This window comes from Tenrec ecaudatus, chromosome 12 (genome assembly GCF_050624435.1).
Source record: "Tenrec ecaudatus isolate mTenEca1 chromosome 12, mTenEca1.hap1, whole genome shotgun sequence".
NCBI lineage: Eukaryota > Metazoa > Chordata > Mammalia > Afrosoricida > Tenrecidae > Tenrec > Tenrec ecaudatus.
In genome coordinates, this window is record NC_134541.1 from 50,868,891 (window position 1) to 50,880,946 (window position 12,056).

At 42.3% G+C, this 12,056-nt stretch overlaps 1 protein-coding gene across 2 annotated transcripts in view; it reads left to right on the forward strand.

Annotated features, from left to right (window-relative positions):
- SLC24A3 (solute carrier family 24 member 3) overlaps positions 1–12,056 on the forward strand; it is a 420,646-nt gene that overhangs the window by 129,441 nt on the left and 279,149 nt on the right. For both annotated transcript variants that reach the window (XM_075564035.1, XM_075564036.1), the window contains exon 2: positions 3,201–3,329. In XM_075564035.1, coding sequence (XP_075420150.1) covers positions 3,201–3,329 — 129 coding nt within the window. The remainder of the gene's footprint in view (positions 1–3,200; positions 3,330–12,056) is intronic.

The window sequence follows — 12,056 nt, forward strand, 5'->3', positions numbered from 1 at the left end:
TAATGGGGTTTCTGTACATCTTGAAAGGACAGAGCCTAAAGTCACAATAGTGATCATTTGGTCTTCTATAATTGAGTAAGGGAGTACAGTATTCATGGGTGATAGTGTTTATTTTATAAACTAATATATTATTTGGATTGAAGGTGACCAGCAGAAGTGACGTCTGTGAGAAGTTCAAAGAGTATGGCTCTTGTCTTGGAGGCTTCTTTAATGTCTGCTCATCCAGTAAGTCTGGCCCTTTGTAGGAATTTGAGTTTTCTTCTATATTTTCTCCCATTTCACCTAGGACCTTCTGTTATGTTTCTGATTAAAATGGTTGGTTGAAATAGGCGGGTGATATCTAGTTATTTCGTCTTCAGGCTAGATGAGGTCATGGCTCATGTGGGCTGTTAGTCTCGTGGAATAGTTTCTCTTCGATTTCCTTCAGTCTCTTTCATTCCAGACAAGTGAAGACCAGTGGTTGTTTACATCCAGCTTTGGACCAAAGTTGGCTACTCAGGAAGTGGTCATTGCCTTATGTTACCATTTTCTCTGATGCCAAGCCACTCAAAAGAGCTTGCTGTTTCACCTCCCAATGCTGCTCTGATATTAACCCCTAACTGCTGTTTTCCTACCTCCGTCTTAGTGGTTAGGACATTGGTTATGCTTTATTTTTGAAAAATTGTCTTTCTGTTTACTCTCTGCATGTGTTAGGCTGGGTGGTCGAAAGAAACAAATCCAGTGGCACTCAGCTACTCATAAGAAAGAGATTTATATCAAAAAGTAATTATATATCAAGACGCAACCCATCCCAATCCATAAGTCCAGTGCTAGTCCATAAACCCTTCTTCAGACTCATGGAGGCGTACACAGGTGACACAGAATGGTGAACTGGGAAGCAGAAAGATCACAGGCTGGTGGGTGCAGAGTCACGTGGATCCAAAGACCGTGGAAACAGGGCAGGCATCAGAGTCCCAGCAAGCAGGAAGACAAAGTGGCAAAGAGAGGGAAGTTCCCAGTTTTCCCCGGCTTATAAGAAGGCCACACCCTCAAAGAGGCAGCATCAAGCTGTGACCTGATTGACAAGTTGGATTCTACCCCTACCCTTTTATACGTCTTCAAGTTGACATACAGTTTTCTGACTACCTTTTCCTGGTAACATTTCCCTTTATGTTTCTTTGCGGAATCATTTTATGGTAGCTGTTCTCTGGATGAGTGATGTGCACCCAAGATGTCATCTTCCAACTCTTTCTCTTTAGTCCTCTCTCCTGTTACTCTGGGAAAATACGTATGCTTTATTTATAACTGTTTCTGTTTTCTTTCAACTCTCTCTATTAGTTCTCCTCGCCTGAGCTATCTTCACCCACATTTAACCAGGCAGTGCCTCTCCCTTTCAGTATTCCATCGACAATTCAAACTTAGCATGTGCTCAGCTGAGCCACGCCTTCTTTCCCTTTGGCGTGCTTAGCAATCTCTGTTCCTGACTCGCACTTACAATCCCCTGGACATCTGACAGAGATCTGAATGCTGTTATAGTCTTGTTGCCTGTTCATTAGTGGTTTGCTTTTTTCCTATTTAATTTCTCCAATTCTTGCTTATTGAAAGCTCCTTATGTGGCACACACTAGATTAATAGACTCTGGGAACATTGAAATGGTTTCTTAACATGGGTAACTCTACAGCAGCATATTCGGAACAAATATTTAGTTGCAGTTGGCTTATTTTGAAAGTGACACAAGGAAAAACCAAGAAGGGTGTTGATAGTGGTATGCTGGAGCTGCTTGTATGAATTTAGTGGAACTAATTATGTGCCTTTCTTAACTCCACATTCAGTGAGGTTATGGGGCAGCTTGAAATTGGCCGTAATGGGAGTATTTATATACAGAGATTGACCAAAAGCTGGTTGTTAAATGTTACCCACATGTTCCTAGAAACAGGGAGTTGAAACTGGGAAGTAATATGAGCTCCACTGGACAACAGGAGCTTACTTTCACTGGTAAAAACTCTGGAAGTGACCCAAGGCCCAAGTGTCGGGGTTTAGGGGAGGAGATGGGTCAGTCAGGGTGCGAGGTAGTACCGATGAAGAACACAACTTTCCCCCAGATCCTGGATGCTTCCTCCCCCCAACTACCATGATCCGAATTCTACCTTGCAGGACTGGATAGGGCAGAGGTTGTACACTGGTGCAGATAGGAGCTGGAGGCACAGGGAATCCAGGGTGGATGATACCTTCAGGACCAAGGGTGTGAGGGGCGATGCTGGGAGAGTGGAGGGTGAGTGGGTTGGAAATGGGGAACTGATTACAACTGGGAGATGGATGGCAGAGAAAGGGGGGAAGGGAGACTCCGGATAGGGCAAGATATGACAAAATAACGATGTATAAATTACCAAGGGCACATGAGGGAGTGGGGAAAGGGGAGGTAGGGAAAAAAAAAAAAGAGGACCTGATGCAAGGGGCTTAAGTGGAGAGCAAATGCTTTGAGAATGATTGGGGCAGGGAATGTGCGGATGTGCTTTATACAATTGATGTATGTATATGTATGGATTGTGATAAGAGTTATATGAGCCCCTAATAAAATGTAAAAAAGAAAAGAGGATAAAAAAAAGAAAATGATTAGGGCAAAGAATGTACAGATGTGCTTTATACAATTGATGTGTGTATATGTATGGATTGTGATAAGAGTTGTATGAGCCCCTAATAAAATGTTTAAAAAAACAACAACTCTGGAAGCCAATTTGGAATACACACCTCACAACTATCCTGTAGATGAAATAAGCTGGGGTAATTTTATATAAGTTCTTATCAACCATTGGTTGAGAGCTGTCTCTGTTAGGCGCAATCGGTTCTAACATCCAGAGGAAACACAGTTAGTTAAAAGCAGGCTTCAGGAACCCTGGTGGTGTCGTGGCTACCCATTGGGCTGATATTCACAAGGTCAGCTGCTGGAAACCAGTAGCCACTCTGGAAGACAAGGCTTTCTAGTTCCATAAAGAGTCTTGGAAACTCACCAGGAGAGTTCTACCCTGTCATTTAGGGTTGCTATGAGTTGACATTGACTCTGTGGCAGTGAGTTTGGACAATGAACTTCAGTGGTAATGCCAAAGGTATATGCAGGGCTGAACAAATGATAAACTGAGTGAGGCACTAGGTACCCAGCATTGGTTCATGCTAAATTCTCTCAGCTTTTATTGAAATGTGGTTGTTGTCTTTTTTCTCCCCAGAGCTCGACATCATGGATCTCCTGAGGGAAGACAGAGAATGGGTGGTAGGGAGGAAATTAATGCAAGTGAATGGCACCCCTGCTGCTGAAGATGTAGGATTCCGGAGAGGGAAGAACTGCACGAGTCCCGGTAAGAGTGGTCGCCATGTGCTGGTCAGTGGCTGCTTATATCTCTAATTATGGCTGAGGAAGAGCCACCTGTCATGTTGCTGTTGTTTGTTTGTTTCCTTTCAGTTCCCATTCAGAGGTACTTAGGGAGCACTCAGGGCAAGCATCTAAAAAACTCAAAGGCGAGTTGCCAAAAATACCCCCAACAAAAACAACCCCCAAACTCATGGCCATTGGGTCAATGCTGACTCACAGTGACCCTTTAGGACCAGGTGGAACTGCTCCTGTGAGTTTCTGAGACTGCACTCTTTACAGTAGGAAGTCCTATCTTTCTCCCACGGAGCAGCAGCTGGTGGTTTCGAACGGCCAACCTTACAGTCCGAATCCGAGCTCATGACCACTATGCCACTAGGGCTCTGAGATGCCAAAAACCAAAACCAAAGCAAACTCTCTGCCACTGAGTGTGTTCCGACTCATAGCGACCCTATGGGACAGGATAGAACTGCCCCTATGGGTTTCCAAGACTGTAACTCTTAACAGGAGTAGAAAGCGCCGTCTTTCTCCAGTGAAGTGGCTGGTGGTTTTGAACTGCTGACCTTTCGGATCACAGCCCAACTTGTAACCACCAGGCCTCCAAGGCTACGTAGAGTGTATTTTTTAAACAGGGAAAAGATAAGTCAAAGTCAGTTATTTACTACTTATCCTTCACTGATGTCAAATGTGAAGGCAAGTGGGAAACTGAGTCAAAAGTTGAGTGGTTGAGCATGTTCTGTGCCTTCATGCCATTTTCACTTTAATTCCCGAGTCAAAGGAGCTTTGTTTCCAGCATAGTAAAGACGTAAGGAACGGATCCAGATCTTTATCACAATGCTGATCTTAAAGGAAATGAATACCTGTTTTGTCAGTTGTTATATTTTATATCTATTGTGCCTTTTCTCAGAAAAAGAAATGCATCATTTTACCTCTAATATTACTGAAATGAAGAAAAAGAACAAACACAATAAAACCAACTTAGACCAAGCTCACTCACGCAAGAACCCTTTTTAATGGAGTAGGTTCCTGGTCCGTAGACCAGGGCTTGCCAAACTCTTTCTAGAATAGACCCAATAGTAAATATTTTAGGTTTTGATGGTCAAATATAATCTCTGTAGAATATCTTTCTTCTGTAAACATGTTTAAATACTCTTTAAAACTTAAAAACTGTCATCGGTTCACTGACTATATTAAAACAGGCTCTGGGTTACATTTCAAAATTCTTTGGGGACTTACTTCCTTGTGTTGTGGCTGGAATTGGCTTCACATGTGATTCCTTTACAACTCCAGGACTCAGCGACCTAGTGAGCCCACATCCCAAGGCATGCTTCACTTTTAATGTCATCCTGGAAAATATAGACAACTTTCATTGCATGCCCAAAGAACCATGTGCTTTTAAGTATAGACAATATGCTGTCTACTATTTTGAGGGAGGCGGGAAGAAATTCCTTCCTTCATCATACTGAGATGCTTAAGCTCCCAAGAAAAACTGGAAGGAATTAAAAATATATAAACCCCTAAAATTAATAATAAAGCAAAACTATATATTTAGAATCCTTAACCTGTTGTGGCTGTTGTTAAACACAACAAAGTGATAATCTTGAAGGTTACTGAAGTACCCAGGCAGCTGCAGGAGATAGAAATGAAAGAGACACTTAAAGGTTGAGTGCTCTAATCTGAAGAGATAAAGTCCTTGTGGGTGTTGGAAAGCATTGGAGGATGACCATGACAGTGTGGGCCATTTCTGCGCTGAGAAGCTTGCTTTATGATCCAGTCTTGTAGCCAAATACATTTCAACAACAAATAGGCTGCTGACCACTTAGCTGTTAGAAAGCAGAGGAGATAGTGTCACGAAGAGCAGATTATCCCATTTGATCTACGGAAGAATGGAATTAGATAGGAACAGTGGCCTGGACTCCAAGGGTCACTAGCTCCAGGGCTCAGCTGCTTGAAGGGCAGGCAGTAATGGAAGTTGCTTATTTCCTGTTGCTGAAGTGTGTTGAAGTACTGCCTTGCTGTATTAAGAGATGCCTTTTCTCAGAGTGACAGAAATAGAAAAATCTGCCCGGCCCTGTGCCATCCTCACCATTGCTCCTGTGCCCGTTGCTGCAGCCCCTGTGACAGGCCTTGTTGAGGGCCTTCCTCCTATTCACTGCCTCCACTTTACCAAACATGATGTCCTTCTCCAGGGTCTGGTCTCTCCTGACGGCATACTTCCGGTAGAAGAGAAAACGTCCAGGCTGTTAAAGAGAGCCCAGCCCCAGTGAGTGGTCATGGGGGCCGAGGGGCTGGTCGCAGTAGAGAAAGGGAGGGGAAGAATGGTTTCCAGAGAAAAAGAAGAAGGGGAAAAAGACAGCTTGGCCATGTTGTGCCACGTACTTCCAAATAATGGGGAGCCAGGAGGACATTCTCTACTTCATACATACAGTTATGGGTCAGAGCTCAATCTTGGGAGTCTGTAACTCTCAACCAAGTACTACAGGAGAAACAGACCTGAGACAGGAAGCCCTACTGAAATCCAAACACAAGTAGAGGCTCATGGCGACCTTCCGTTTTCTGAATGCTGTGGAACTCCAGGTCTATAGATCTGCTGGATGATGTGAACCTTCAATGGCTCTATAAATGCCAATAAAATAAAATAAATGATCAGATTCGCCATTGCTCTAAACCATATTTTTAAAACTTAATAGCCACACGGCTATAGTTTTGGACAGAACAAACCACCACATTTCCATCTTAGAAAATTATCTTAGACCAACAGGTCGATCACTTCTAGCTCTCAGTGGTCATATTTTCCATCTTTCCAATGAAGTTGAAAATTTCTCAAGACATGGCGAATATGGAAATCTTCATAGCCCCACTCTCCAGCCCAAGACTTGGGGATCACCCTCATTAAGTTTGAATGCTAGCTCACCTGCATAGGAGCTGTGGGTTTGGTCTTGGGCTCAGGTCAAATTCTCCAAGCCTCTGCCTCTTTCTGAAATTGAGATAAACATAGTGATCTCTCATATATTATGAGAGGTGGTAACAGGACTTAATAAAAGGTGCACAACTTGGTATCTGCGAATGGTGACTCTCAGGCTGCTACACTAGGAACTCACCTAGAATCTTCTACCATCTGCTAAGGTGTCTATTTTTTTTCTTGTAAATATGAGTCATAGTGCAAGATTCCTAAGGTTGTTTTCCACAAAAAAATCCCTGTTGGTGCTATGGGTTAAGCATTGGATGGCAGGGTCAGTGGTTCAAACTCACCGCTTGCTCTTCAGGAGAACCATAAGCTATTTGCTTCTATGAAGATTTATGACTCAGAAACTCTGAATGGGGTTGCTATGAGTTGAAATCCACTTGATGGCAGTGGGTTTGGGCCCTACAAAAAAAGGGCTGATGCGGCATATACGGCATTGCCCACAGTGCGTGACAGTAAGGTTCAGGTACCATCCTCTTCTTCTTCTTTTTTGCAATTACAATATTTTCAATTCTTTTTTATGCTCTTGGTGCATTTTATGTCTCATTCCCCACTCTTGCATTCATTAGTAAATTTTCTTCTGGACACAAGTAAGTAGGAATAACCGAGTCTTGATTTCTAAAGAACTCTTCTGGGTACCCTACATCCCAGAAGCTTCTTTTTAAGAATTCAAGTCAGAATGATCAACAAAACTGACTGCTGTTTGAAGAGAGGTCAAGTAGGAGGCTGCAGCAGGTACAGACGCACCTGTGTTAGCAATATTTGTAATAGGTTTAACTATTCTTTTAAGTGACGTATAGAAGAAACTGCATGTCCTTATATAATTGGATTTCAAGACCCACTGCTTATTTACACAGAACGCAATCATTTATCAAACATTCCTTGATAAAATTCAAAATTAATAAAAGCATTTTTCTGAAAGCAATCTAAAAATCTTCTAAAACTTATTATGCTGAATTTTCATATATATATATATATATATATATATATATATATATATATATATATAACATTTTATTGGGGGCTCATACAACTCATCCCAATCCATACATACATCCACTGTGCCAAGAATATTTGTACATTTGTTGCCATCTTCATTCTCAAAATATTTTCTTTCTGCCTGACCCCTTGGTATCAGCTCCTCATTTTTTCCCTCCCTCCCTTATCCTCTGGTCCTCATGCACCCTTGATAATTCATAAATTATTATTACTTTTTCATGACTTATACTGACCGATGCCCCCCTTCACCCACTTTTCTGTTGTCTGTCCCCCTGGGAGGGGTTATATGTAGATCCTTGTGATCAGTTCCCCCATTCTTCACCCACCTCTCCCTTCTCCTCCTGGTATGGCTACTCTCAATATTGGTCCTGAGGGGTTTATCTGTCCTGGATTCCTTGTGTTTCCAGCTCTTATCTGTACCCATGTACATGCTCTTGTCTAGCTGGATCTGTAAGGTAGAATTGGGGTCATAGTAGGGGCGAGGAAGCATTAAAGAACTAGAGGAAAATTGTATGTTTCAACAGTGCTATACTGCACTCTGGTTGGCTGTCTCTTCCTTGTGACTCTTCAGTAAGGGGATGTCCACTTACCTACAGATGGGCTCTGGGTCTCCGCTCTGCCCTCCCCCATTCCCAATGATGAACCATGTTCTCATAGAGACATACTTTGTAGATGTCACACAGTATAACAAGCACAGGTACCTCTGGTGGGTAGTTCATTTCAAGCAAGACTGATAAAGAGCTTGGCACAGATAGATCCGAATTGCCTCTGCTCTGTGATGTTGGACTTCCGCTCCTCAGTCTAACTAAACAAATATTGAGATACAGTGGTTCTCAACCTGTGGGTAGTGACCCCTCTGGGGGGTCGAACAACCCTTCCACAGGAGTCACCTAATAAATAACAGTAGCAGAATTACAGTTATGAAGTAGCAACGAAAATAATTTTATGGGTGGGGGTCACCACAACATGAGGAACTGTATTAAAGGGTTGCGGCATTAGGAAGGTTGAGAACCACTGATAAGACATCAAGATCCAAAGCCTTCATAAGTCACCCTATACTTTTAAGTTGTTATTAGTTGTTGAGTCATTTCTGACTCATACATAGCTACCCTATGTATAACAGGATAAACCATTGCTTGGTCCTGTACCATCCTCAAAATCGTATGAGCCCATTGTTGCAGCCACTGTGCCAATATATCTTGTTAACTGTCTTTCTACTTTTTATTGGTCCTCTATTTTGTTTTACTAAGCATGGTTTTCTTGTCCAGGCACTGATCCCTCTGAACAAAAGATTGAAGTAATTAAGTTTTGCCATCCTCACTTCTAAGAAGCATTCTTTTCTTTTTTTTTCAATTCTATCTCATACTGAGGGCTTCTGATACTGAAAATCTTTTAATTTATTTATTTATTTTTAAATCATACTACTGGGCATTCTTACAGCCCTTATAACATTCCATATATCAATTGTATCAAGCATATTTGTATACATGTTGCCATCATTTTATAAACATTTACTTTCTTTTTTTTTTCCTTTTTTTAAACATTTTATTAGGGGCTCATACAACTCTTATCACAATCCATGCACACCTGTACATTCTTTGCCCTAATCATTTTCAAAGCATTTGCTCTCCACTTAAGCCCTTTTCTATTTGAGCCCTTGGTATCAGCTTCCCTTTTTTCCCTTCCTCTCGCCCTGCCCACCATTGTGACCACTTGATAAATGATAAATGATTATTTTTTCATATCTGACACTGATCACTGTCTCCCTTCACCCACGTTTCTGTTATTCACACCCACCCAGTGTGTGTGGGGGGTTATGTGTCAATCATTTGCAATCGATTCTCCCTTCTTCCCCTCCTCCCCCACCTTCTCCCTACTCTCCTGGTATTGCTACTCCCATATCTGTTCCTGAGGGGTTTATCTGACTTGGATTCTGTGTGTCATGAGCTCTTATCCGTACCAGTGTACATGTTCTGGTCTACCCAGCACTGAAAGGCAGGACTGGGGTCATGATACTGGGGGCAGGGAGGTGGTGAGGAAGCCTAAAAGAACCAGAGGAATGTTGTGTTTCATCGTTGCTGTACCATTCCCCGGTTTACTCATCCTTTCCTTGTGACCCTTCTGTGAAGGATGTTCTAGTGTCTCCAGATGGGTTTTGGGTCTCTGCTCTGACCCCGCCTTGTTCTCAACAATATTTTTGTTTGTTTGTTTGTTTCGGGTCTTCTGGTGCCTGTTAGTGATTCTATCAACACCTCACAGGCTGGTGTACTTCTTCTGGGTGGGCTTGTTGCTTCTCTGCTAGATGTCTACTTGTTTATCTTCAAGCCTTTAAGACTCCAGACACTATATCTTTTAATAGACGGGCACCATCACCTTTCTTCACCACATTTTCTTATGCACCTCCTTTGTCTTCAGCAATAATGTCTGGAGGGCGAGCATCACAGAGTGCCAGGTTGTTAGAACAAAGTGTTCTTGCGTTGAGGGAAGACTTGAGCAGAGACCCAAAGTCTGTTCACTTCCTCAGTATTTTGCCATGGAACTATGTGTACATTGGCCAATACCTCGTTTTTATGAATTAATATGTTTACACACCTATGTTTATGCCTCTATCTATAGCTTTGCTTCCTAGGTCTTTCCTCCGTTTCCTTTTGCCTTCCTCCTGCCCCACCATGACACTCACCCTTATTCTGCCCGTTACTAATTCCTCTCAGTTAGATTGCTGCTGCTCCCACACCATGGGAATCTCCATATCCTCCTCATCGTTGCTTTTGATTCCCTAGTTGCTCCCCTGTCTAATGCACTGTTTGCTCCCCACTCCTTTCCCCCACCTCCTCTTCCCTCCCCACCCCAGGTTCCTCCAGAACCTTTGGTCCTATTGCTTTCTTCTCGTGCTTGCTTCCCATTTCTGTTTTATATTGGTAGGTAAAACAATAGCCGACATAAAACAAAAGATTTAATTAAAAGAGGAGGAAGAAAAGAAAAGAAAAAGTTAGCAACGCCCCCCCCACCCCTCCCCGAGAAAGCATACATAATTCCAGGTCTGTCTATTGACCTTTATGACTATCTTCTCACTGGTCCTGGGGGGTTCCGGGAGCTGCCGCTGCTAAGCTGAAGTCTGTTTTGAGGGCTCCTCAGGGGTTTTTGTGGCTTTGTTTTGCTCCCATTGCTGATCTGCTATGTTTCCATCTTGGTTCACCCCATTGTGGGGGTGGTCAGACCCTATTCACTGCCACCATGTGTTAAGGAGCATTCTTGTTAGACTTTGTTTATTTTACTGACAGTCCATGGTATATTTATGTTCCTCACCAAAATCATGACTCAAAGGTGTTGCTTCTTCATCTTTCTTTATTCATGAATATAAGGTTATTGAAGAAGGTGTGATTTGTGTCAGGTATACTTTAGTCCTTCAAGTGACTTATTTGATTTTTAACACAATAAAACTATCTTTTACAGTAGATTTGCCCCATGCAATAAACTGTTTAAATTCTTGACTGCTGCTTCTATGAGCATTGATAGTGGATCCAAGTAAAATGAAATCCTTGACAACTTCAGTCTTTCTATGCTAATTATGACAATGCTTACTGATCTAGTTGTGAGGGGTTTTGTTTCCTTTGTGATGAGGAAGAATCCATATGGAGGTGTGTAGCCTGTACTCTCCATCATAACTGCATCAGGTCCTCTTTACCTGCCACCAACAAGGTTGTGTTATTGGACCCGGCAGTTTGTTAGCGAGTCTTCCTCAGTCCCAGTACCATGTTCTTCATCTAGCCAAACTTTTAAAACTATTTTTGTAGCAATATACAAAGATTGAATAAGAGTGGTAGCAGGATACAACCCTGATGTTTATTTTTAAATAATTATTCAATCGTATTAAGGAGAGTTGTGCAATCAGTCATCACCACAATCAGTTTCAGAACATGTTCTTGTGCTCGTTGTTAGCTCCCCGTTTCCCCCATCATACGCTACCTGCCCCTGGGTAATGATTCACCTACTTCCTGTCTCTTCAGATTTACCCACCTGGCATTTCATATACAGAAAACCATACAAAACAGGAACAGGAAGCAAGTAAACAACGCCCCCCAAACAACAACAACAAAACAAACAATCACTAGACAAAGCATAGAAAAACCTCAATCATAAAGAAAGAAAGCACATTAAAAACTGAAACAAATTTAAAATGGGTTAAGAGGGAGACCTTGGTCAACTTTACAGTAGTCTCTGTCTTGATAACGAGGTTATTCACATCCCTAGCCTTTGTTCAGATGGGTTCCACCAGGCTTAATCCACACTGAGACCTGACAATGGGTTTGGGGCTTCGACTGTCCTTCACTCCATTCCTGTGGAGAGTTGCTGTCTTGGGCCACAACGCTGTGCCCTGTAGGGTAGTATGAGCTGTAACTGACTTGACGGCAGTGAGTCTAGCTTGATTTTGGTGACTGTCACTCATAGCTTCTGCAAACTGGTGTTCACAGCTTAAGCCATGGTACCATTCCCTCCTTTGGATTTGGATTTTATTATTTATAATTCATGGGTCATACAGCTTGATGTGCTTCTTTCATGTGGACTTAGCTGATACTTCACTTAGATGGCTACTTCTTTAAAGACAAGCCTTTCAGACCCGATCCCTATTCTTTCCAGTTTCTTCACCACACTTTGCTATAGCACCCGTATCTTCAGTGATCTCTTCATTAGTAGAACCCTGATTTTAAAGCTTGCAACAACCCTTTGTTCTGTTTAATTGACTGTCCCATG